The sequence below is a fragment of the Raphanus sativus genome, chromosome 6 (genome assembly GCF_000801105.2).
Source record: "Raphanus sativus cultivar WK10039 chromosome 6, ASM80110v3, whole genome shotgun sequence".
NCBI classification, from domain to species: Eukaryota; Viridiplantae; Streptophyta; class Magnoliopsida; order Brassicales; family Brassicaceae; genus Raphanus; species Raphanus sativus.
Window position 1 is genome coordinate 17604509 of NC_079516.1, and position 25111 is coordinate 17629619.

General features: G+C 30.4%; 2 protein-coding genes, 1 non-coding gene and 1 pseudogene across 3 annotated transcripts; 2 read left to right on the forward strand and 2 right to left on the reverse strand.

Moving 5' to 3' along the window:
- Window positions 1-3427: 3427 nt before the first annotated feature.
- On the reverse strand, window positions 3428-4691 carry LOC130495963 (uncharacterized). The gene is made up of 2 exons (XM_056987641.1): window positions 4143-4691; window positions 3428-4070 (listed from the first exon to the last, which is right to left on the reverse strand). The coding sequence occupies exons 1-2, from the start codon at window positions 4561-4563 to the stop codon at window positions 3829-3831; spliced, it is 663 nt and encodes a 220-aa protein (XP_056843621.1). The 5' UTR covers window positions 4564-4691; the 3' UTR covers window positions 3428-3828.
- Window positions 4692-10933: 6242 nt separating this feature from the next.
- TRNAT-GGU (transfer RNA threonine (anticodon GGU)) lies at window positions 10934-11005 on the reverse strand. Its single transcript has one exon. It is a non-coding gene; the product is annotated as a tRNA-Thr (tRNA).
- Window positions 11006-12063: 1058 nt separating this feature from the next.
- Window positions 12064-13312, forward strand: LOC108807969 (cytochrome P450 71B21-like; annotated as a pseudogene).
- Window positions 13313-22974: 9662 nt separating this feature from the next.
- LOC108807373 (cytochrome P450 71B19) lies at window positions 22975-24768 on the forward strand. The gene is made up of 2 exons (XM_018579651.2): window positions 22975-23969; window positions 24054-24768. Exons 1-2 carry the CDS (start codon window positions 23073-23075, stop codon window positions 24663-24665), a joined length of 1509 nt encoding a protein of 502 aa, XP_018435153.2. The 5' UTR covers window positions 22975-23072; the 3' UTR covers window positions 24666-24768.
- Window positions 24769-25111: the final 343 nt, after the last annotated feature.

Consider the following 25111-nt stretch of genomic DNA (forward strand, 5'->3'; position numbering starts at 1 on the left):
TATTTTAAGTTATTTTATTAATTTATATAATATTAATAGAAACAAATTATTTATATTATGCATATGTCATTATATACTTCATGCGAGTTTTAGAGATTTTATTAATAATTAATATAATTTTTTTCTTTTTATTATTTTTATTTGCTTAATTGTAAGATATTTGTTGGAGTTCAATTTTATTCGAATTCTACTTTATTTTGAAGTGAAAATAGAGTAATAAACAAATAATGAAAACATAGTTCAATTATAGAGTTAACCAATTTTCTACTCTACTATATAGTAAGAAATAAATTTAAAATATTTCTTACTTCTAATTTTATTTTGAATAAAAGATATAGAGTAAAAAGATATAGAGTAGGATTAGAAATGTTTTTAGAGCATGTTCAATGAAAGTTTCTCCTTTTAAATTCTAAAAACGTATACTTATACATGTGAATGTATATATCATATATATGAGTTTTTAGAACTTTGAAGGGGAAAATTCCCATTGAACAAATTCTTAGATAAGCATCATAAATTGAAAAATTGACTCCATAGAATAAAAACTTTAAAATTCTCATGCATTTTTCCATTGAATCAAGTAGAGGTGGGCATTCAGATACCTGTTCGGGGTCGGGTATTTATCTATAGGGGTGTACAACCGGTTCAGGTAAATTTGTAATTCGGTTCGGGTTCGGTATTTTTTATTCGGATTCGGTTATTTCGGTCAGGTTCGGATATTTAGATTTTGAAAGAAAAAACATAAATTTTCATTTTTAAGTTTCTTGTATTTAAAAATTTAGCTTTCAATTAACTGATTTTTTTAATAGATTGAATGATTAATAGATTTGGAAGTAATATTTCAAAAATAAATAGACGTTAATTTGACTATTGTTTTAGAATTTGGATGTAACTTTTGTTAATAAATGAAACAAAAAGCTTGATATTCATTTTAATTGAGTATCAAATCACTTTTTCTGTAATTATATGTATATTATATGATCTTAAAATATGTGTAAAATCAATATAAATATTTTAAATAAAATGAGAGGTAAACTAGAAATATAAGGGTAAGTATACATATATTTGGTTATCTTTGGATATCCAATATTTCCTAAATCTATATCTGTTCGGGTATTTTGCTATTTCACTTCAGATTTTGAATCGGGTTTTTCGAATCGAGTTCAGATACAGGTTCGGGTATCGGGTAAAATGTCCATCCCTAGAATCAAGTGGTTAGCCACTTAACTTATATGAAATTAAACAATGATAGTTATTTCTATAAAACAATATACATTATTAATATCTTCCAGATGGAATGATATAAATATTGATAAAGAGAAGTTAGTTTGTGATGATACTAATTTGAATTACATTAAAAAATAGTTTATGATTCTTAGAGTTTGTAAAATGCTCTCTAATTTTATTACATATTTTGGAAAAACTAACATCTTAAATGTTTTTCACATAAAAAAATTATGGTTTACTATTTCAGTTTAGAACTTCCTTTTTTTTACTTCAGTTTCCTTTAAATATTACTGTTAGATAGTCTAAAACTTTATGAAATCTCAATTGAATCAAACTTTATTTTTTTTCTTTTTTACCAATATAATAAAATTTCATCGAACATTTTCATTACAAAAAATTAAAGTATTCGATTACTCTATTAGATCTAGAAAATCAGAATTCTGCTTTATTTCCTTAAGTTTGACTTCACATTTCAGTATTTTTAAAAATAATAGTCTTAATTGTCAAATATATAGATGTCAAAAAGAAATTGTCAAACATATATATATATATATATATATATAAGTATTACTGGATATTTTTGACAAGGACTTTTGTATAAATATAAATCTCCTCAATTACTATAATTATTGCAACTACAAATTTGTATATTTTATTTATTAAATAAAAATGCATGTGATATGAAAATAGTTATACATATAATTTCTTGTAAAAAAGGTGCATGTCAGACCATAGTTCTAGGGATGTAAAAATAATCTCATCAGTTTACTTAGATTCCGATTGGCGTTAGGTTTTTCATGGCTTTAGAAATTTACAAAAGTTTTAAAATCTAAACTTCATCAGTCACATTTTTGCAGCATTAATTTTTTTTGAAATGGCTAAAGTCACTTTAAATTTTTCTCTTTTTCATGTTATATTTCTAAAACTAAATAACATGATTTCTGCAACAAAAAATAACTTTTTAAATTATTAATTTTTTATCCCATGATAATTATATAACCTTTATATAAATATATATTATTTTTATCATAAATATTTTTAGTAAATAAATTTTATTTTTTTATTCTTTTCTTATAAGATTTATATTACATCATTTTTAATTTCATATATATTTTTCTTTCATTACATCACTAAATGAAATAGTAAAGTAATATTCTCACACATTCTATAAGATTTAAGTATATATATTTTTTTTCATTTCTTATTAGATTAAAAATGATGTAATATAAATCTTATAAGAAAAGAATAAAAAAATAAAATTTATTTATCATTTCAAATTATACACATACCAATTGGTTAGTACATCTCAGTAGGAGTTTCTAACCGTAGTTATCTCATCAAAAAGTATTTTATAAGTAAGACTTTTGTTTATTAATTGACGAGTTATATGAACTCGTTTTAAACAAAAGTCTTTCAGTCGGACCCTTAGTTTAACTCATTTTTAATAAACGTAATTATATTCTTGACTAAGATCAATTAATAAACAAGTTAAATGATTGAGTTTATTAATTGACGAGTTATATGAACTCGTTTTGAACACTAGTTTGAGATATAAAGTATTATTTTCACTTTAATTAAATTATTATACATAGAAATCCACCGGCACTAGTTCTTAAGTAGAGATCGAGTATCAAGCCTGGTTCAATGCAAACGAGACGGTGTCACCTATTGGTGATTACAGTATTGACGAACCTCAAATCTTAAGCTTGAATGATATCTAAATGATAGATGCGTCATGATCAGCCATATCACCGTTTAGTGGACATGAATGGATTTGGATTGACAGTTTGGAGAAGGTTGAACTAATGGAGACATGAAATTATCCACGGAGAGGGTTTACCTTGCAATTAAAGTGGAAGCACTAAGATGGGCAATGGAAAGTATGCTTCAGCATTCGACATGTCAAAAATTTGAGACGGATTACAAAGATTTGATCGCCATGATTAAAAAATCTTATATTTGGCCAAGTTTTGCTACAAAGTTAGAGAAGATAGAGATTTTGTAGATATGCTTTCCGAATTTCAAGATCATTCATATTCTACGAGCGCGAATCAGATTTTGGATTTTTTATAAGTTAGGACTACGAGGTCTTTCCATAATTTTTTTTGTTTTATTGGTGGTTTGTTTCGGTTTAGTTACCTACACCATCTCAAATTTTGAGTAATAGAATAACCGTTCATTATAAAATAATCTTATCATATGTTAAATATATTAGTTTATGTTTTATAAATTATTGAATTACATCAATTTTTTTGAAGGACCAATTACTTAAATAAAAGCCTCAACGCAAAGAAGAGTTGGAGTTACATAATGCTGATTTTGCAAGCTTATCAGCAACAGAGTTTAGAGATATAGGGATAAAGGCGAAATGCAACGAAGAAAACATAGATGATAGAGACTCGATGTCCAGTGTTAATCCATAGATTTCCACCGGGTGTTGTTTCGAGTTGAGTGCTTTGATAAGCACCTGATTATCTGAGCGAATGGAGATTTTAGTGAAGTGGAGTGCCTTGCATGTAGCAGAGCTTCACGAATAGCAATGGCCTCTGCCATGAGCGCAGAAGCCACATGGGGTTCCGTCGAGGATCCTTCTCCGAGTGCCTACCCCGTAGAGTCTAAAAATATCCAGCCAAAGCCTGCTTCCCCATTTTTTGGTGTCCATGACGCATCCGTGTGGCAAGTCACAGCCTCCTGATCTAAAGTTGGGGAAGGTCTCGGTTGGAGTGAATGTTGTACTTCTTTTGGAAGTTGAGCTTCTTTCCATTCTCTGGCTAGGTGCAGGGATTTGCATACTATATCTTCTTGGCTAAGATCAAGTTTCTCAAAGATCAGAGAGTTCCTAGCTGTCCATATACACCAGCAAAGCCAAGGGAACAGATCAATACTCACTCCGTAGGGTGGAAGACAAATCATACCTTGCTTAGCAATGGCCTGTTCAAAGGAGTCGAAAGTAGTTGGATCAGTAGGTCTGTTGAGGGGGAGGATCTTCCAGATTCGTTTGGTAAATCTGCAATTGAGAAAGATATGAATTGCAGTTTCCGCTTCTCCACAGCGTGAGCAAGTAACAGCCTCAGCTAGTAAGCCACATCTTTGGAGTGTGGGTCCTAAAGATAAAGCTTCTTGTAGTACTTTCCAAATAAAGATTTGGATCTTGAGGGCCGTTGTAATGGTCCACACATTTTTTATCCAGTTGAATTCTGTATTTCTCTTGAAGTTAGGCATAGTTATGGCCTCTGCATTTGCTGTTTCAAAGTACCCTGACTTCGTTGAATAAATTCCTGAAGCTAGGGGCGTCCAAATTATTATATCGCTCGCTCCCATCTGGTTCGGTCGCATATGAAGGATTCCTCTGCTTGTGTTGGAAACAGAGAGTAAACTTTCTGAGCATTCGAGTTTGTTGTGTTCCTAATGAAAAGATCAGACACAAAGAGATCTTGGTCTTCTCCCTTCGCTGGTCAATATGGTGTGGATAGTATTTAATTTGAACATTTGACCGTCAATGTAATCTATCAAGGTTGGAAATAAAATGGAATTTTCGATCTTGGTCGTACCATCTTATTGTGTGCAACGTGACTGACTTTCTAGATTTTCAAAAAGATATACATATAATAGCCTTTCGTTCAAAAATATATAAAAGCCTAAAAGTTTCTTCAAAATGAAATTTAACATTTTATGGGGTTAGATGTTTTATTTTGTTTATAAGTTATTGAGAACTCTATACATATTATAGAAATCCTTGAGCACTGAGAAACATTAGGATGGTTGGTATCTTAGTTATGGTTTTTAATGAGAAAGTGAGGATAACATATGCTTAGGAAAACACGTGGTGATACAAAAAGCTAACCGAAATATGCTCTTAACTCTTTGAGATCTAGAACAAGTTAATCGGGGTTAGAATACATTTGTTACATATTTATTCTCTTTACATCTAGTTTGCATATCAAATTAATTGCTTCTAGACTGATCCCTTCACGGTAGCATTCAGTGTCCACAACCTCTGAAATTAACGTCTTGAACTCGTAAAATCCAGCCGAGTTCACATAAAAATAATTTATTCATGTATTATTAGTATAACGCTTTCATAATATAAGTCTAATTAGTTATAAATAATTGACTTTTATATGCTACACTGTGATATAATAGACGATTTTAATCATAAAATATAATTATTCAAAGTAATAAATAAAAATTTTGTTTTAAAATGCTATATTAAAATTTATGTAATAAATATTAATTTAAAAAATATATATATATATATATATATATACATATATATACATATATATAAAAAAATTAAAGTGAAAACAAATATTTATACGGTTACGGGTCAAGCTATAGAATAAACAACAACAGTGCAAGATTATTTTTCTTTAATAAATTTATTTTAGTTCCAAATATGTTCATATATTTTATGTATTTATAAATTTATTTTAAGGGATTTTAAGATTTTTAAATTGGAAAAAAATATATCTCACCTCTATATTATTTTACTAAGGAAATTTAAAACTTATATCAAAATATTTTATTAAAATTTTAATTTTTATGATAACTATAAATATTGATTTTTAATCTAAATTTATGTTTAAATATTACAAATATATTATTTAGTATAAACAAAAAACTAAAAACATAAAACAAATACTCGTCCAATTAGGCGGGCCAAGATATAGTTATTTATTAGAAAACAGTGCATATTGATATAACTTGCTTAAATTATTCGTTAGCCCAGATATAATCAGATATATATTATTACATTTACAAATATATTTTCTAATTTCCTTTTCATTTAATTAAAATATTGTACATTTCTCAATAGTACATAACTCCTGGTAAAAGTAAGACTAACTCGAAAGTTCTTTTTCTTTATTCAACACTGATTCATAGTTTCTAACTTACCTTTTTATAATATATTCAAGGTTCAACTATATATTTATCTATATCTACCATGTGTATGTAAGATATTGACCATATATATATATATATATATATATATATATATATATATATATATATATATATATATCAAATTATCTATGCAACATATGGCCACATTTTTTTCTGAAAGAACGATTGGATATAGTATATTTAATAAGAAGTAGTTCTAGCTAGGTGGGACGGACCGGATATCCGGTGTATATTAAGATATCCGGATCCGGATTGGCCGGATCCGTAAAATTGCTCGGATCCAGATTCTAGCCTTCCGGATATCCTGACTAAAATCCGAATACCTGCGGATATCTGGATACGAATCTTTAAAAAAAATATTTAAAATTAGTTAATTAACCATTTATTTAGTCTATTTAAATTATTAAAAAAAAAAATCATTGAAATTTAATAAAATTATAATTTTAGTTATTTTATATATAAACTATATATGGTATACATATATAAATATAATTATATTTTAAATATATAATAGGTTAAGATCCGATTCCGGATACCCGGCCTAAAATTTCACTATCTGCATACGTAGAAGCACTACCCGTATCCAGACTCTCCGGATATCAATCTTTTGGAACTGGATCGGAACAGATACCGGATCGAATCGCGGATCCGGATTTTAATTCCCATGCCTAGTTCTAGCAACAATTTTTAAGAATCTACCTAGCAGTTAAAGGTCTTCTAGTTATATATGCCTTAGAAACCAATATATGTTTCTCTAGTTTATATACAGTTATTATCGTAGTGAATGGATTACTTAAAATAGATTAGTAATCCTTTATAGGAATTTTTAAAAGCATATCTTCATTATTTTCATTTAATTCATTTCTTTCATTTTATGTAAAGTTTTTAAAACCTAAACACATTAATATGTTGAATGCTCAATATTCATGAGTCTTAGAATAATGAAAAGAGTTTGAAGACAGTTTTGTTTTATTAAATCTAAAAATATTGATTTCTACAAACAGTATTATTTGAATGATGGAATGCTTATTTTGGACCTAACTGAGCCATTCAATACAGAGAATGCCTCACTAACCCTTCTGTAAATTTGAAAAAAAAAAATCAAACTTAGTTAATGTAAGTATTCGCATTATTAGAAACTAATAATAATTGTTGAGAGAAATATTAATCTTCAACGAAGATGAAACTTGAGAGTATGGTAACTAATCTTAAGCCGGTTTAAAATAAAATTGTAATACATTTTTTTAACGTCTGGATCGATTAATTATGCTATTACAACGATGAGAATATTACAAAGACGATTATGCAGCCGACAATTCTACCATCCTATGAGAATACACGCATGACTGCACCATTCTGAGCCGTCCTATAAGATCCATGTTCAATGGTACATCCTGCACCAAGCTGAAGATCTCATGTAACTTGTTTTTCCATAATCTGCATAATTTAGTATTTTCTGGGGTTTGAACCCCAGACCTCCAGATATAGAAGCAATCGAACTGTCAAACCACCGGACAAAGGGACTTCCACAATTGTAATACATTTAACTCATCAATTTCACTTAAATGATTAGACTGGCTATAAGTATTTATACATTTTAACCAAACCGGTTATATAAACTGGTTTAATGTAAGTTTGCGGATGCAATCTGATTCTATAGTATTTTGGCCGCCGGACCTCGGAGATTAAATGTCGTAGACGACATGCGTAGTGGACCAGATAAGTAGTCAGCTTCCCTTTATTACTAGCAAAAGTTACATGTAGTCAACGTAAACTTTTTTTAATCTCATAAAAAAGTCTTCGACTCAGTCAACGTAAACACCATACAGGTATGGAAGTATCCATTGGCGGAGCCAGAACTTTCTTCTACCGGGGTCAACAAAAAAATTATATATAAAACATGTATTAAGTATAAAAATTGCAAATGTAATTTTTCATACTAGAATTATGTATTCTTTATAAGCTTACATTCAAATAACAAAGGTAGAAATTTTTGTAAATTTTTTGTTTTATCTTATTTTTTAATTATTAAAATCATATTATAATATTATTTTTTCAATATTATGCAATAAATTAACATAATTATCATTATCTAGTAAATAAAAAAATTCAAAACGAATCTATTATTTATTTGATAAACTAACCTAATTTAAATTTTTATAAAATTTGAAGTTAAAAATATTCAAATTGTATAGTTAACAAAAATCTTGAAATTTTGAAATTTAATTATAATTGAAGTTCATAAAGTATAAAATATAGAAAAATTAAAAGAAGACATAATTAACTCAAAATGAAGAAATAAAGACAGATCTTTAAAGTTGTATTCTGAATTTTATATTTTCTAACAAAAATAAAATACTTAATTTTAATCAACTAACAAAATTTAGTGATTATTGTTATATTTAAATTGGGTTTAAACTTATTATGAACTCAACTTTGGTTAATGGGAATTGGTTTCCATGGACCCATTTAGTCATTTAGTTAGATAATTATATTTTATCATTTTGTGTTAGTGTGTTGAATTTTTGTGGGGTCAGAAATAATATTTTTATGGGGTCAACACATTATTTATCTAAAAAATACATATATTTTTTAAAATGAGGTGGGGTCAGCTGACCCCCTACCCTTTTCTTACCTCCGCCCCTGGAAGTATCTATGTATAAGAGCAACTCGGATGGAAGTTTCTTTCCATTACCATTGAATTCTCAACCCAAATATTAATATATCTATAATATACTAAAAAATAGTGTTATTGAATTGGAGATATCTCAAAAGTATGAAAAATCTAATTCAAAATATTTCAAATGATATATTTTGGGTTGAGTTTCTTATAATTTTTATTAAATTATAATATATGTATTTTTAATATTTTAAGAACTTTTAGTTAGATATTCCCAAATGTTCTATTCTTTTTTACAAGTAAAGAATTATCTTTTTGAGTCCTCAAAATACATATACATATATGCACATATAAATTTAATATTTAATTGTAAATATTTTAAAATAATAGGAAATCTAACTGAAAATTTAAAAAGTAAAAATTTTCGTTTGAGTTTCTCGTAATTTTATGATATACATTTGATATATTTTTAGGGTAATTCCATCAGTAAATATCTCAATAGGTTTTAATCTCAAAATAATAATATTTTAATTATATATAATTTTGTAATTAAAATTTATTTCTTTTAGAAAATGACAACTTAAAGATCAGAGGTGGTTTTTGAAAATCCCTCTTTAAGAACCGGATATATTATATTCTACTCTTTTATTTAAAAACCCAAGTGGGAAACTTGGTTGGACCTGTACTTCATAAGGTTTTTCATAATTAAAATAATAAAAAATATTAAAAAGTAAGGAGAGAAAACAATAATAGAAAATGATTCTTTTTAAAAGTATTCCAAACACAAGAAAATCTACAAATGTAATTTATTTATTGGTTTAACTGTTAAAAAGTAATTATAAAAATGTCTTTATCTATGCTACTAAAAATAAATATTTTGAAAAATCTAGTTAAACAAGATTGTCACACCATTTCATTTCACTAATTTCTAGATTTCTAGAAATAAATATATTTTAAACTTTTTAACATGAATCAAGACAATCGTATATATTTTGAAAGCTTTACGAACTTCCATGAAATTTGTAGACTCACTTCCAGCTTCTCTGAGATTTGATGTTTACAAAACTATGTTAAACTTCTCCATCTTGCAGCTTTTCCTTTCATATGTTTTCTTTTTCTTTACTCTTTTACATTAAAAATTATAAAGGTATATGTGGTCGTTGTCAATTTAAACCATAACTCTAACAAATTTTTTTTTAAAAAACTCATATTAGTTTGCATTTAACCAACCTGCAATTAATATTAGGAAAATCAGAACATTAAAAATAGAAGGTACAGAACCTATATTATTATACACGGCCTAAATATATATACCAAATATATCAATCGTCAGACTATTGAAGAATCATAAATTAAATATGTCTATTTAAATTTACATGCTATTATAAAGTATATCAAAAATTGAATCATATTTTTAAAAATATTATTTATAAGGGTTCCTATTGGGTCAACAAGTATTAGATTGCGGGTGAGTGACAAGTTTTCTGAATTTTACCAAATTTTATCTGGTTTCCCAATATTGTATTTTAACTGAATTTAAATTGAATTATATACAGTTACCGGATTTACTCGTTCGACCATGTGTCTTACTCACAAAAACACAGCTAAAATTATTAAACCCCATAGAAATCTATACTATTAAATTATCTCAAAATTCACTTAATGAATTCAACAAATATAACTATTATAAAATACACATAGAATTTGTCAAAAAAAAAAAAAAAAAAAAAGAATAAATATAATAATGTTATAAAATTTCAAATAAACTAAGTGATCAATTATATAACTTTAACTAAAAAATCATTTTGTTTTCTTTGATATAATAAGATTTTGAAACTTAATAATGTATATCCTAATAAAATCACTAACTATTTGTATGAAATATTTTATCAACTGGTTCGAAGAACGGACCAAAATCTAGTTACTATTTACTAAGAGACGTACACGATCTCGATATCTCTTTACTGCGGATGTTCTTAGGTTAACTTAATATTCTTCACTATCGACCAAAAAAAACTTAATATTTCTTCACTCATAACACACTGAGTATTTTCTAAATTACTCTCTCACTTTATTATTAGTTATTATTAAAATGAAATTCATTAGAATTAAATTCAAAAAATTCGAAATTATAGCCTTTCGAATGAAATTGTTACTATATAGAAAGTTAAAGAAAGTAAAAGCCCCTTATCGGATTTGAACCGATGACTTACGCCTTACCATGGCGTTACTCTACCACTGAGTTAAAAGGGCCGTCTTGATTTAATTCCTGACTGAGAAGAAATTCTTGGATTCACATCCTTGGGTGAACTTTTAAATTCACTAATCAATAAGATTTAGTTATTTTAGACTCAGCATCTTTTAAAAAAAGGAAACAAAATAATAAAAATTTATCAAATTATATTATGTATTTAAAATAAATAAAAAAATAATAATAGTTACCAATTTTTTTTAATATTGTTAACGCCGTCAACAAAACACTAAACCGTAAATACTAAACCCTTGGATAAATCTTAAACATTTAGGTAAATCTTAAACCTTAAATTATAAATATTAAAAACGAAATCTTAATAACACTAAACCTAAATCCTTAACCATAAAATTTAAACTCTTGGATAAATCCTAAACCATAAAATTTATAATTTATCCAAGGGTTCAAGGTTTAGCCAAAAATTTGGGGTTTAGGGTTTAATATTTTGCTGATGGCGTTAATAATATTATTTTCTAAAACTATTACTATTTTTTATGTTTTTTATCTTACCTATACCCTAAATTTTAAATACTAAACTCTAAATTTTAAATACTAAACCTAAAGCCTTGGATAAATCCTAAACTCTAGGGTTTAAGATTTATCCAAAAATTCAGGGTTTGGGATTAAGGATTTAGAGTTTAATGTTATTAAGATTTAGTTTATAATGTTTACGATTCAGAGTTTAGGATTTATCCAAAGGTTTAGAGTTTATCCAAAGTTTAGAATGTAGGATTTAGAGTTTTGTGTTTGTTGACGGTGTTAACAATATTAAAAGAATTCTTTTTTATTTTATTTTGGTAACTAAAACTATTTTTTATTTATTTTAAAAACATAATATAACTTGATAAAATCTTTTTTATTTTTCTATCTTTTTAAAGATATAGAATCTAAAATAACTATAGGTTGGTGTCAACCCAAGAATTTTTCTAACACAAACCTACCTAAAAACAACACACAATAAAAACAGGAAGAAAAAAAGAAGAAGGATCAGATCAAGAATGTCGATTTTCTCTCTATTCCTTTTGTTATTGACTCTTTTTGTCTTATTTAAAACATTCTCATGTTTGATTTTGTTGATATGGACAAAGTTGAAGAGCTTGTGCTCGAGTCTGAGACCAATGTTGGCACGTTCGCGTTCACTGACTTCTTCCCCGGGGGTCTTGGGTGGGTTATAGACCGGATCTCTCGCCAACACAATTGCACAAAGCCTTTGCCAGACTTAGTAACTTCTTTCAACATGTGATCGATGATCATCTGAAGCCCGAACAATCTGATGATCATTCAGATATCCTTAGTGTTATGTTGGATTTGATCAATAAACAAAGCAAAGCCGGTTCGTTTAAAGTCGCACATGATCATCTAGAAGTTATGTCCATGAGTAAAACAATCTTTCATTTTTCTATTTTTAGATATCTTACAATATTATAAGACTTATATAACTTGAAATGATAATTAAGTAATATATGTTTGTTTTATGATTTCAGGATGTGTTTTAGCAGGGGTGAACACAGGAGCCTTCACCATGATTTTGGCCATGACAGAGCTAACCAGACATCCAAAAGTGATAAAGAAACTCCAACAAGAGATCCGAGTAACCCTTGGAGACGATAAATAAAAAATCACTGAACAAGATCTAGAGAAAGTTCACTACTTGAAACTTGTGATCCAAGAAACATTTAGATTACACCCACCAGCTCCCCGACAAAGTCAGATATCAAGATTCAAGGCTATAATATTCCCGAATATAATCCACAATCCCGGCCTAAAGCACAGGCAGAGGAAGTGACGGATTAGGGTCCACAATCTTTTTTGGGTTTTTTCAGCTGAGAATATTTTAGAAAATATATATTTTTAATTTTTAAACTATAAAAGGGGCACATTTTATTAAAATTTGAGTAGGGCTACTATATCTGTTGGACCGGCGTCGAGATCAATACTTACGCGATAGGGCGCTATCCCAATTGTTGGACGAACCCTAACGAGTTTATCCCCAAGGTTTTTTTATAACCCTATATAGACTACAAGGATCAGTATTGTGAATTGTTGTCATTCGTTGGAGGTTGTAGGATGTCCTGGGATGGCCACGGGGATGACTATTGTGAAGCTTGGCCTCCTTAACGTTCTCTACTTCTTTGATTGGAGTTTGCCTGATGGAATGACAATTAAAGACATAGAAATGGAAGAAGCTGGAGCTTTCGTCATCGCCAAGAAAGTTCCTCTTGAGCTGGTGCCAGTTCTTAATTACTGAAAACACTACCAGATCTATTAATAGCGTTTGTTCGTCTCTTATCTGCTTCCATAATTTATTTGTTTGCTTATTGTTCGAACCAGGATTTGTTACTTGTATACATTTAAAATTAACTTGTTTCTGTTTAGACGTACGGATAAATACAGTAGAGTAATTGCAGTCTTAGCATCGAATAACCAGCATATATCGATATAGTGTGATGAAGTTTGTAGACCTAACCTGTTTTTTCTCAAAATCATTTTTTAAATCATCTTTAAGTCAAGTTAATCAGTCATGACAAGTGAAAAGATATAAGAACACAAGAATTAGCCTAACATTACACGTTATCCAATTTTGTTGGGCTGAAATTCGGTAATGTCTGGCCCAGTTCATTGACGTTTTTATTCGGCTGCGTAGAGATGAATATCTACGGTCCGACTCAATGGACTTTTAATGTAATTAAAAATCTGTACTCGTAGCAAAATATTCACAGCTTTCATTTTAAGGCCAACTTTTGCCAAAAAAAAAAAAAACTGTCAACACTTGTTGAATTATACAAGCCACGTGAAACTAAATTATATTGTTTCTAAGTGCATGTGCACAGACATTCCCAACTGACTTCCAGACTCTTTTGATTTGATTTTTGCCAAACATACCTCTTATTTATAATTCGAAGGATCTCATTCATATCTTGAAAGATAATTTGGTCTTTTTATGAATTTCTTATAAACCAACCTCTCTTTTTTTCAATTTTTGAATTTTTGAGCCAACAATTGGTACAAGACATAGGTTTTGAGCTCAAAAAAATAACTCAAAACTTTAAGCTATCAATCTCTCAATCACAAAACTCATAAGTTATACCGCACTTTCGTATTTTCTTATATAGAGACTAGATTTCTCATAAACTCTATGAACTTAACATATTTTATATTTCTTTTTTCCTAATCTTTTCCAATAACCATAATTCGGTAGGATTAGGTTTTAACATACATCTAGAGTTTCTTTTTCTTTCAAGCTTAATCCAACATTCTCCCCCTTAAGATTGAAATCCATTTTCAACAAGTCTTCATCAATACCTCTCATCTCCTTAAGCTTCAATTTCCTGAATGCTCTCATCACAATATCGCTTCTCTGTTCACTCCCAGATGTATGCCGATGTAACTCTCGAAGCCATATAGCTTGTTCCATAGATTCAGTCTCTGCCATGTCTTCAGCTTCATGTGACAGTAACACAACAGTCTCTTGTCTGCTTGAACCCAAGTAATTGAATTTTCACCATCATAAAAGATATATCCTGCCACGCTTTTTCCATCATCCGAGTCAATTATGTGACCTCTATCAATATCTTCAACAATTGGTATCTCAGCAGTTGCATGTATCATAATTGTAGTTCCATGAAACAATTCAAATCTTTTCATATCGCATCTTATCATCCTCACACAGCAAGATAGCTCCAGTCTGGTCGTAAGACCGTCGACATCCCTCATGTATCTGAGACAGCTACTCATAGTTTTCCTATAAACCGATGAATCTTTGGAACGTTGTTTAAAACGCAGCTCAAGAATTACTTGATTTTGTTTGTTGCTCCAAGCTCTCTTTGTATGTCCTAAACCATATGTCACTTCACTTCCTTTTACTTTGAATCATTTGATCTCGTATGACCATTTAGAGCACTTTTCTTTATTATGTACCGAAGATCCACTAAGCACCATGTCTCATCTTTTATGATGGAATGTATTTCATCTTCACAAGCTAGTATCAATGTCTTTAATTCACTTTCCTCTTGGAAGTTTCTTGAATCATTATATAAACTTAGCAATAACCTTTCTCCCTCTTCTTCTGCAAGCAACAAGTAATCCCCAATGTATTTACGTTTGGAGCTTTGTCTTTGTTACCTTCTCAGTTTCATCTCATCATCATTTTTCTTGTCTTCATTTCTCGGGACTGATTGTGGCTCAGGAAACCAGTCAAGCAATACCCTTTTTTATACCGGTAAAACGCAAACACATTCCTCTTCACATCCTCAAGCTCAAGCAAACTGCTGAAACTAAACGTCTCTTCAAATCCTTTAACATCTTGAAGAATCCCTTCGGGTTTTCCAAACAGAAGAGAAAAAAACATCTCTCTTCTCACATCACGAAGAACAACACCTTCTTTTATCCCAGCATTCTTAACAACACGGTTATCTGAACAATCACGTTCAATAAATGCTCCATGTGTCTACCCATCTTTTCAACTGCCTCTTTCACTGCAGTTACAATGCCTCTTGAGTTGCTTACGTTAGAACACTCGTTGAATCTCTCCGTAAACGATTTCAACTGCGAGGGACCCCACCAAGCAAATATCCCGTCTCCAAAATACGCACAATCAACTTCCCTTTTGCTTTATCTTCAACGCTAAATCTGAAGCTTCTGATGGATCTTATATCTGACATGGCCACCATGGATGATTCTTGATTTTCCCCACACAAAATCTCCTACATGGTATTCATGCTCTTCCTACTCCTCTTATATATCAGCTGGCTTCTTATGCTTTCTCTGTTTCTTTGTTGTCTCCATGATACTCCACACCTTATGAACTTTAAGCAAGTTCTTCATTCTAATTGTCCATACAGGTTCATCTTCCATTGCTCGGTTTTGACGTTGTTTTTTTCTTTGATGAACAGTAATCACTGTAAACAGTGCTTCATCGATGAATAGTTTCCTCATCTAAACAATGATCTTGAGAACTTAAAGCTCTAATACCAATGGTTGGGTTTATTAAAGCTCATGTCCAACTCTTTATTATTCATATAGATTTACTTTTGGAATTCATCCCAAAATGTCTCGTTACTGTTTAGAGTTAGACATATCTTTATATATTAGACACTCTTGTCTAATTCTCCAAAGTGGAATTTAGTTTGATATTTCACAAACCCCTATTTACAAATCGATTCTTGGCCGAATTTGAATATCAAAAATGACAGAATAAAAAAAGAAAATATTCTTAGAAACGAACAATTAAATCCATTAAATCCCAAATTAAAAAAAAAACAAAGAAATCGTAGAAAACAGATCCAATTTAAGATTAAAAATATAACAAAACCGTCAAACAAACAGAAAAATCTGTCCAAATGTAAATGATAATCGATCTATTGATTAAATTATATATAAACGACAAAAAAATATCTCATCCTCTAAAAAAGTGAATATCGGAAAAATATAAATGATACCCTTTTCTCTCTAAAAACATCTAAAAAGAATTTTGAAACTTTAGTAATGGAGTTTTTTTTCAAAATAAACTTCAAATTTGAAGTTTTGAAAATGGAACTGTTCAAAATATCATACTTAAATTTTCACATTTATTGGTCCTTTCAATTTTATGTCTTCCAGTTACTCTTATTAATTTTTAATGTTATCATTTTAGTCCTAACTTTTATTTTATTTATTTTATGTAAAATATAAAATAAGCTATTAACGTCAATCAATATTTCTAATTTGTAATCTAAAAATAAATGATAGAAAACTTTATTTAACAATTTGAATACAATAGTTGACTATATATGATTTAATTTTATTTTATATATTTTTATGTATTTTATGTTAGAATATAAGATTTTATCAATTAGTATTGCTAATCATATTTTTATTGTATCTCTATTGGTATATAAAAGTTCTTATGACTTTTTAATTTTTATTAACAATAAAAATTATAAAATATAAAAGTTTTTGAAGATTGATTTGAAATTCTTTTTGATGATAAATATCTTTCAATTTTAATTTGAAAATTCATAAATTTCAAAGATAAATTTGATTTTGGGAAATTTTTTAGAACAAGAAAGAAACTTGAATTTTAAATTCGAAGCTATGTTAGGTTTTCAATCAATCAAACATGTGGACCACCGTGGATAATGTTGGAAGATCATATAGCCTTATAGGAAATTTGGGAAAAGAACATCTTTCGACCCAAATAATTTCAATGATCAGTACTAAACATGACCTTAATTCAACTATAATTTAAAATTATTATTTAAACTTTTTAAAAGTGTCAAAATCTACATTGACCGTAACAAAAGTTAGTCAACTGTTACAAAAACAAAAATGATGTCGTTTTGGTTTAATTTTTTTAAATAAAATACTCTTATTTTGGGATTCAAACGCATGCACTGATACACTTTAAAAAAAGACATCCTAACCACTGGAATAAGGTAAATATTTGTATATAGTTACAAATTTGAAACTACATATAATACTATACTTTTTCATCTTCTCCAATTAAAAGTTTGGTGATAATTATTTCTTATTTGTATAAATACATTAACATGTTTTTTAGTTATCATATCTTTAATAAACTTATATTATACTAAAATATAAATAATAAATATTTTAAATGATACAAATTAAATATAAATAAAATTTTGAAACTATTTATAAAATTTTATTATATAAATTATTGTAATTTTAAAAAAATTAATGGTAATTTTTTCTTTTAAAAATTAATATAATATATTTGTGATATTTTGTTCAAAATGTTGGTTGTGTTAAAATGACTTTTACCTTTTTTCACTGAAATATTTTGTTCAAAATATTAGACACAGTAAACAAGAACTAATATATATCAAAACATAAAATATTTATTACAATATATTAATTTTTAAAAAAATAAAAGATTAATACCATTCAAGTTTAAAAAAATAAAATATATTATATAATAAAATTTATAAATAGTTTCAGAATTTTAATTATATTTAATTTAATTTAAATATTATATTGTTTATATTTTAGTATAATATAATTATATTAAAGATATAGTAATTATAAATATGTTAATGTATTAAAATCCGAAAGTTATCACCAAAGTTTTATTTGGAGAAGATGAAGAATTATACTACATGTAGTTTCAAATTTGTAATAATATATCAAACATTTAATTTTGTCTCGGTGGTTAGAGTGTTTCTCTTAAAATGTATCAATGCACGGATTTAAATTCTAGAATGAGCATATTTAAAAGAAAAAGACTAAAACAAAACGACGTCATTTTGTTTTTTAACAGTTGACTAAATTATGTTATAATCAATGTAAATTTTAGCATGTTTTAAAAAATTTAGATAGTATTTTTGAATTGTAATTTAGTTGAAATCGTAGTTAGTATTAATCATTTGTTGAGATTGTTATTGTTTGGATTGAAAAAGGGCTCTGTTCCCTAGAAAATTAAATTCTAAAGTTATTGCGTCGGTAACTTTTCTTCTACAAGATTATCATGAATGGCTAAGTTTTGTATATCTTGTACTCCCTCCGTTTCTTACTAGTTGTCGTTTTGCATTTATGCTCACAGATTAAGAAAACATTTAATTTTATACATTTTCAAAATAAAACACTATTATCAATACATCTAACAATATTTCAACTAATAGAAAAATAAAATAGAGAGTATTGTCAATAAATTTTACATTGAAAACCGAAAATGATATTTATTTTAAAATAAAAATTTTGCTCTACAAGAACAAGTAATTTGGAACGGAGAGAGTAGCAAAGAGTCTATTACGTCACCCAATTCCATGAATTTCATTTGCTTAAAAGTCAAAAGCAAACTTCTCAACTGTACATATTTGCACTCATATGTCTTTACTTAATTATGCACTAATCATTTGTAAATTTCCAGGTATTAACTGTTTACTAGATAATTTATATCTATCAGTTCAATATATAAAATAATATCTCAATAATTATGAAGTTTAGCTTTCAACGTTGCAAACTTGCAATTAATATCTCAATATCTCCATGCTGTACCCAGTTATTTAGTTCTGTTCAAATTCACGGAAAATAATAATATATAGTCGATCTTTAATTTTGAATTTAGACCATTGTTCGCATAACATTCTGAATTTCTTAAACATTTGGATCCTGGCTAGCTAGTGGCCAATTTAGTCTAGTTTTTCTTTTAGTTACGCAACTCATATATTATATTACTCTTTCCGAATTATAACACATGCAAATTTCTTTTTGTCGAGAAGAAGTTCTCATCCGTTACGTTACTGAAAGAAACTAAACTAAAGGGATAAGATAGATATCGATGATATCTTTGAAAAAGAAAATAGAGGCTGAGAAGGTATTGATCCAAGGGAAATTTGGCAAAAAGAAAAAAAAACGTTTGGGAGAAGTTTTTTTTTTCCTCTAAAGATAATATTATTAAACAAAGACCGAAACCCAACAAAACACAAATGGGCTACAAACGATATCCGACAAAGACCCAAAGTCAAAAAGGCAACAAAACCCAAACTAAAAAACAACCCAACAAAACACCGACTACACGCGTCGGTTTTAGACAAGACAAAGGACACGTGTCCAACCCTCAAACAACCTAGGATACACGCGTCCCATCGAACTTCCACCGAAGCCATCTCTCCCGGCCGGAGCCGACGCCGGAGAACCAAAACACCGACGGAATCTCGCCGGAGAGACCTGCATTGCCATCAAATTCATCGGCGAATCACCATAGCCGTCGCGGAAAACACGAGACATCTCTCTTTCCTGACTTCAAGCTTCTCCATCAAACCATTATAAATCATTTTTTCTCCCGGAATCCACCGGGAACTCATCTCCACTCACCGAAAAGCCCACCTCCGACAACTGTATCGGATGTATCAGGCTCCATCAGCTTCACAACGCATCTCGGATCCGGAGAGCATCCATCGATATTAATCGAGATCTCATCCAAATCCCTATTTTTCACTTCATATCAACCAAACAAACCTCACTCTCGGATCTCCAGTCGACCCTAACTGTCGATCTTACACCATCAAATCACCTAAAACCGGATGATTCCGTCGACGAGATCGCGAACCACCGGGGCAGAGCCAACTACATCGCGCCAAGAGGATCGCCATGTACTGGAGTCGACGTCACGGACCAGAAAAAGGAGGAAAGAAGTCGGGGACCACCACGAATCTCTCTCTCTCAAAAAAACTTCTAGAGAGAAGAAAGAGGTTCTACCATCCCCTATCTTCTATTGTTACTCTCACCCTTTCACACGTTTGGGAGATGTTAACATTCATAGTTGTTTTCTAGTTGATAATTTAAAACACTATAGTTAGTAATTATATTATTTTATCATTTGTATATAACAACCAAACTATTTTGTAGAGAACGACTCGTTATTTCATATTTTCTTAACATTTTCGGACAAAAAAAATCATTATTCATATTTTCTCTGTTTTACAAGGAGTATCAGTCTACAGTAATTTTACATATCATTTTATTGTCGACCAGTTATTTAACATATCTTAAAAAAATTAATATCTTTATCCTTGCTCTTACTAATATATTGATAAAATGATTTTCTTAACTAATAAAGCAATTACCATTTTATTTTAAAATATCCTTAGCCACTAAACTGTTGGGCACCATCTAACTACTCGTAGATTACTCGCAGTGCCGGCCCTGGACCCAAGCGAAGGAAGTATGGGCTTCCGGCCGCCACAATAATAAGTATTTAATCGGCCATAAACTTCGTAAAATATGTCTTTAGCCTAGTGATTCTAAGGTTATTTTCTACTGTAAGAAGGGCTTGTTCAATTCTACCTTAGTGCATGATTTTATTTCAACCTTATTTTTATTTTTGCCTTGTAGCTTCCAAAAATATAGGACCAGCTCTGATTACTCGGCATTGACAACCACAAATTGTCGTATTAAACTCAGGGGTGGATTTAGGTGAGGAGGGGGTGTGGGTCATGTGGCACAGGCTCCACACTCCTTTTCATTTTCTCTAGTAATTACTATAAAATTATTTTTATATCCCTAACTTATATATAAATAATACTATGTGCCCCAAACTAATTTATGTTCTAGAAGTGAGCAGATTTTATATTTGCTTTGAAAATTAGACAATTTAAAAACTGACAAATGATTGTTGATAAAAAATAGAATTTAAATTCCAGTGAGATTCCGTATTTTCTCTCTACCTTTTTTTATAATTTTATTCTTGATACTCAATAATAGCTCATGAGTTCGAGGTGCTCAAGTTTCCGTGCTGGAGTATCATTTCCACTTTCTCCATAGCAAAAAAGAAAAACAAATGACGATCTCTTTGCTCTATTTTTGCTTCGTTACTTTTGTTACATTTTTTTTTTTTTTACTTTTGTTACATTAATCTTTCTCGTTAAGAAGATTAAACAATCCAAATGGAATCTCACTCCAAACCATGCAAATTTGTTACATTACTTTAGTTATATTATACTTTTACTCTTTTCTTCGAATTATAACACATGCATATTTCTTTTTGTCCTTTTTGTCGAAAAGAAGTTCTCATCCGTTACGTCACTGAAAGAAACTAAATTAAAAGGATAAGATAGATGATGTCTTTGAAAAAGAAAATCGAGGCTGGGAAGGTAATTTGGGATATGTTAACATTCATAATTGTTTTCTAGATTTCTTTTTGTTAAAAGGTTCTCATAATTGTTTTCTAATTGATAATTTAAAACACTATAGTTATTAATTATATTATTTTATCATTTGTATATACCAACCAAACTATTTTTGTTGAAAACAACTCGTGATTTCATATTCTCTTAACATTTTCAGACAAAAACACTCATTATTCATATTTTGTCTCTTTCTTCTTTTTGGTGAAAATATGTTTTTCTCTTTTTATATTTTCTCTGTTTTACAAGGAGTATCACTATACAGTAGTTTTACATATCTTTTTATTGTCCGATCAGTAATTTTGCATATCTTAAAAGATAATATTTTTATCCGAGTTCTTATTAATATATAGCACTGAACCCTGACTCTCCGAAAATACTGAAACCTACTTTTATCCCTTTTCAGAGGCTAAATAAAAACACATACTTTTTCAATCTCATAATTAATAACATTTGTGATGAACTTTTTAATCTGATTCACATTGACATTTAGAGACCTTTCGACATGGATATCATATCCACGAACAGACTGACGACTGGGAAGTACTCAACAAGAAATATAAACCATAGAAAACGAAAAGCTCAAATGTGAGCAAATGCTTGGGCAGCTGCTATATGGATTATCGTAGAATAAGAGTAGCCATCTTAGGAAAGGAAATGATTTAACTCAAGAAACAAAAAAGATAGATGCTTAAGCGACTTTCTTCTTGATGCTCTGTAAGCACCATAAATAAGGTAAAATGATTTTCGTAAGCAATACCATTTTTATTTTAAAATATCCTTAGCCACTAACCGGGCTTCGTAGCCTGGTGGTAATGGAACCTCGGCTGAGGTGCCCGCCACCCAGCTTCGAAACCCGGCCACAGCGATTTAACATCCTTACTGCTGGGGCGCTGGATCCCTTCGGGGGATATTTGGGAAAGTGGCTGCCCAGACACCAGAGATATCAAAAAAAAAAAAAAAAAAAAAAAAAAATATCCTTAGCCACTACTAAACCGTTGGGCACCATCCTAACAATTACTCGTAGATTACTTCGCATGGGCAACCACAAGTTGGGAGACAAGTTGTCGTATTAAACTAGTATTGAAAAAGAAGAAAGCAATACTCCATCCATGCGACCATGCCCTCGTGACCACTTCCAACGCTTTGATAACCGTAATAGGCTTCTTAGCCACAAAATAAAACTATTATATTAAAATGTTTTTGTTAAATAATTAAATTTTATATTTGCTTTGAAAATTAGACATTTTACAAACTGACAAATGATTGTTGATAAAAAATAGAATTCAAATTCCAGTCAGATTCCGTATTTTCTCTCTACCTTTTTATTTTATATTTTTATTCTTGATATATACTCAATAATAGCTCATGAGTTCGAGGTGCTCAAGTTTCCGTGTTGGAGTATCATTTCCACTTTCTCCATAGCAAAAAAAGAAAAAGAAAAATGACGATCTCTTTGCTCTGTTTTTGCTTCATTTCTTTTGTTACATTAATCTTTCTCGTTAAGAAGATTAAACAATCCAAATGGAATCTCCCTCCAACCCCTCCTACGTTCCCGGTCATCGGAAACCTACACCAAATCGGAGAGCTGCCTCACAGGTCACTTCAAAGTCTAGCCCAAAGATTCGGGCCTGTGATGCTTATTCACTTCGGGTTTGTACCAGTGGTTGTAGTCACATCAAGAGAAGCAGCTGAAGAAGTTCTCAGAACTCACGACCTAGACTGTTGCAGCAGACCTAAGCTCGTGGGGACAAGGCTACTCTCGCGAGACTTTAAAGATGTAGGTTTCACGCCGTACGGTGATGAGTGGAAGGAGCGTCGCAAGTTCGCGGTACGTGAGCTTTTCTGTTTGAAAAAGGTTCAGTCGTTTGGGCATATAAGAGAGGAAGAATGTAACTTTCTTGTCAAGAAACTGTCGGAATCTGCGGTGAATCGAACTCCGGTTGATTTGAGCAAAACCCTTTTCTGGCTAACTGCTAGTATCTTGTTTAGAGTTGCCTTGGGACAGAACTTCCACGAGAGCAAGCTCATCGATAAGGATAAGATCGAAGAGCTTGTGTTCGAAGCCGAGACTGCCCTAGCTAGTTTCACTTGCTCTGATTTTTTTCCTGTTGCTGGTCTTGGATGGCTTGTTGACTGGCTCTCTGGACAGCACAAGAGGCTCAACGATGTTTTCTTGAAGCTAGATACTCTGTTTCAGCATGTGATTGATGACCACTTGAGTCCTGGAAGAACCAAAGATCATGAAGACATCATCGATTCAATGTTGGATGTGATTCATAAACAAGGCAAAAATGATTCCTTGAAGCTCACGGTAGACCATATCAAGGGCTTTCTCGCGGTAAATCAAGAAGTCTTTAACTTCTTTAAACATATTCACATGATCATTGTTTTAGCTTTAACTTAGGTTTTATCTTGTTTGTAGAATATATTTCTGGCAGGGATAGACACAGGGGCCATCACCATGATATGGGCAATGACGGAGCTCGCTAAAAAACCTAAATTGATGAAAAAAGTTCAAGACAAGATCCGAGAGTGCCTTGGCAACAATAAGGAGACAATCACCGAAGAAGATGTCGATAAAGTTCCTTACTTGCAGCTGGTAATAAAAGAAACATTCAGGTTACACCCAGCAGCTCCTCTTATACTCCCAAGGGAAACAATGTCTCACATGAAAGTTCAAGGCTATGATATTCTCCCCAAGACAAGGATCTTGGTCAACACTTGGGCGATAGGAAGAGATCCCAAACTCTGGACAGAACCAGAAGAGTTTAACCCGGAGAGGTTTGTTGACAGCCCTGTGGATTATAGAGGACAACATTACGAGCTCTTACCATTTGGTTCTGGTCGAAGGATGTGTCCTGGGATGCCCATGGGGATAGCTACTGTTGAGTTGGGACTCTTGAACTTACTTTACTTCTTTGATTGGAGTGTTCCTGATGGAATGACACATAAGGATATCGACACAGAAGAAGCTGGTACTCTTACTACCGTCAAGAAAGTACCTCTCAAGCTTGTTCCAGTTCGAGTTATGTGATCGGAACAAACTTTAGACGTTGAAGATGTTATGAATAAAAGCATTGTATATGCTATAACCATATATGTATGAATATTATTTCTAGTGTTTGCGTTTTCATTGATTCCTTGGCCGTTGGAGGAGTATACACGTTCAAGAGAATTAGGGCAAACTGAATATGTGTTGAAACATAATACACGAACTTACGTTTAGCATATCTTATTACCGTAGACAGTATTACAAAACTAAACTTGCGGTATAGATAAGACTTATTTTGGAAAGATAACATAATCATTCGAATTCAAACATGTGGTGTGGTTCTAGTTCATGTGGTGTGGTTCTAGTTGAAGACTGGGGGTTGGGAGTTGATAAAAGGAAGACATGGATATTAGCAGAATTGGCCTTTTATTAAAACATGTGTCGGGGATTATACACTTAACTACACTCTACAACCACTTGAATTAGGG

What these genes read in the sequence shown, in the direction of transcription:
- LOC108807373 (XM_018579651.2), top strand. Translation starts at nt 23,073, where the DNA reads ATGACGATCTCTTTGCTCTGTTTTTGCTTCATTTCTTTTGTTACATTA. An exon ending in ATATCAAGGGCTTTCTCGCG is followed by an intron (nt 23,970 to 24,053) that starts GTAAATCAAGAA and finishes TCTTGTTTGTAG; the next exon opens with AATATATTTCTGGCAGGGAT.
- LOC130495963 (XM_056987641.1), bottom strand. Translation starts at nt 4,563, where the DNA reads ATGCGACCGAACCAGATGGGAGCGAGCGATATAATAATTTGGACGCCC. An exon ending in ACAGGCCATTGCTAAGCAAG is followed by an intron (nt 4,071 to 4,142) that starts GTATGATTTGTC and finishes GTATATGGACAG; the next exon opens with CTAGGAACTCTCTGATCTTT.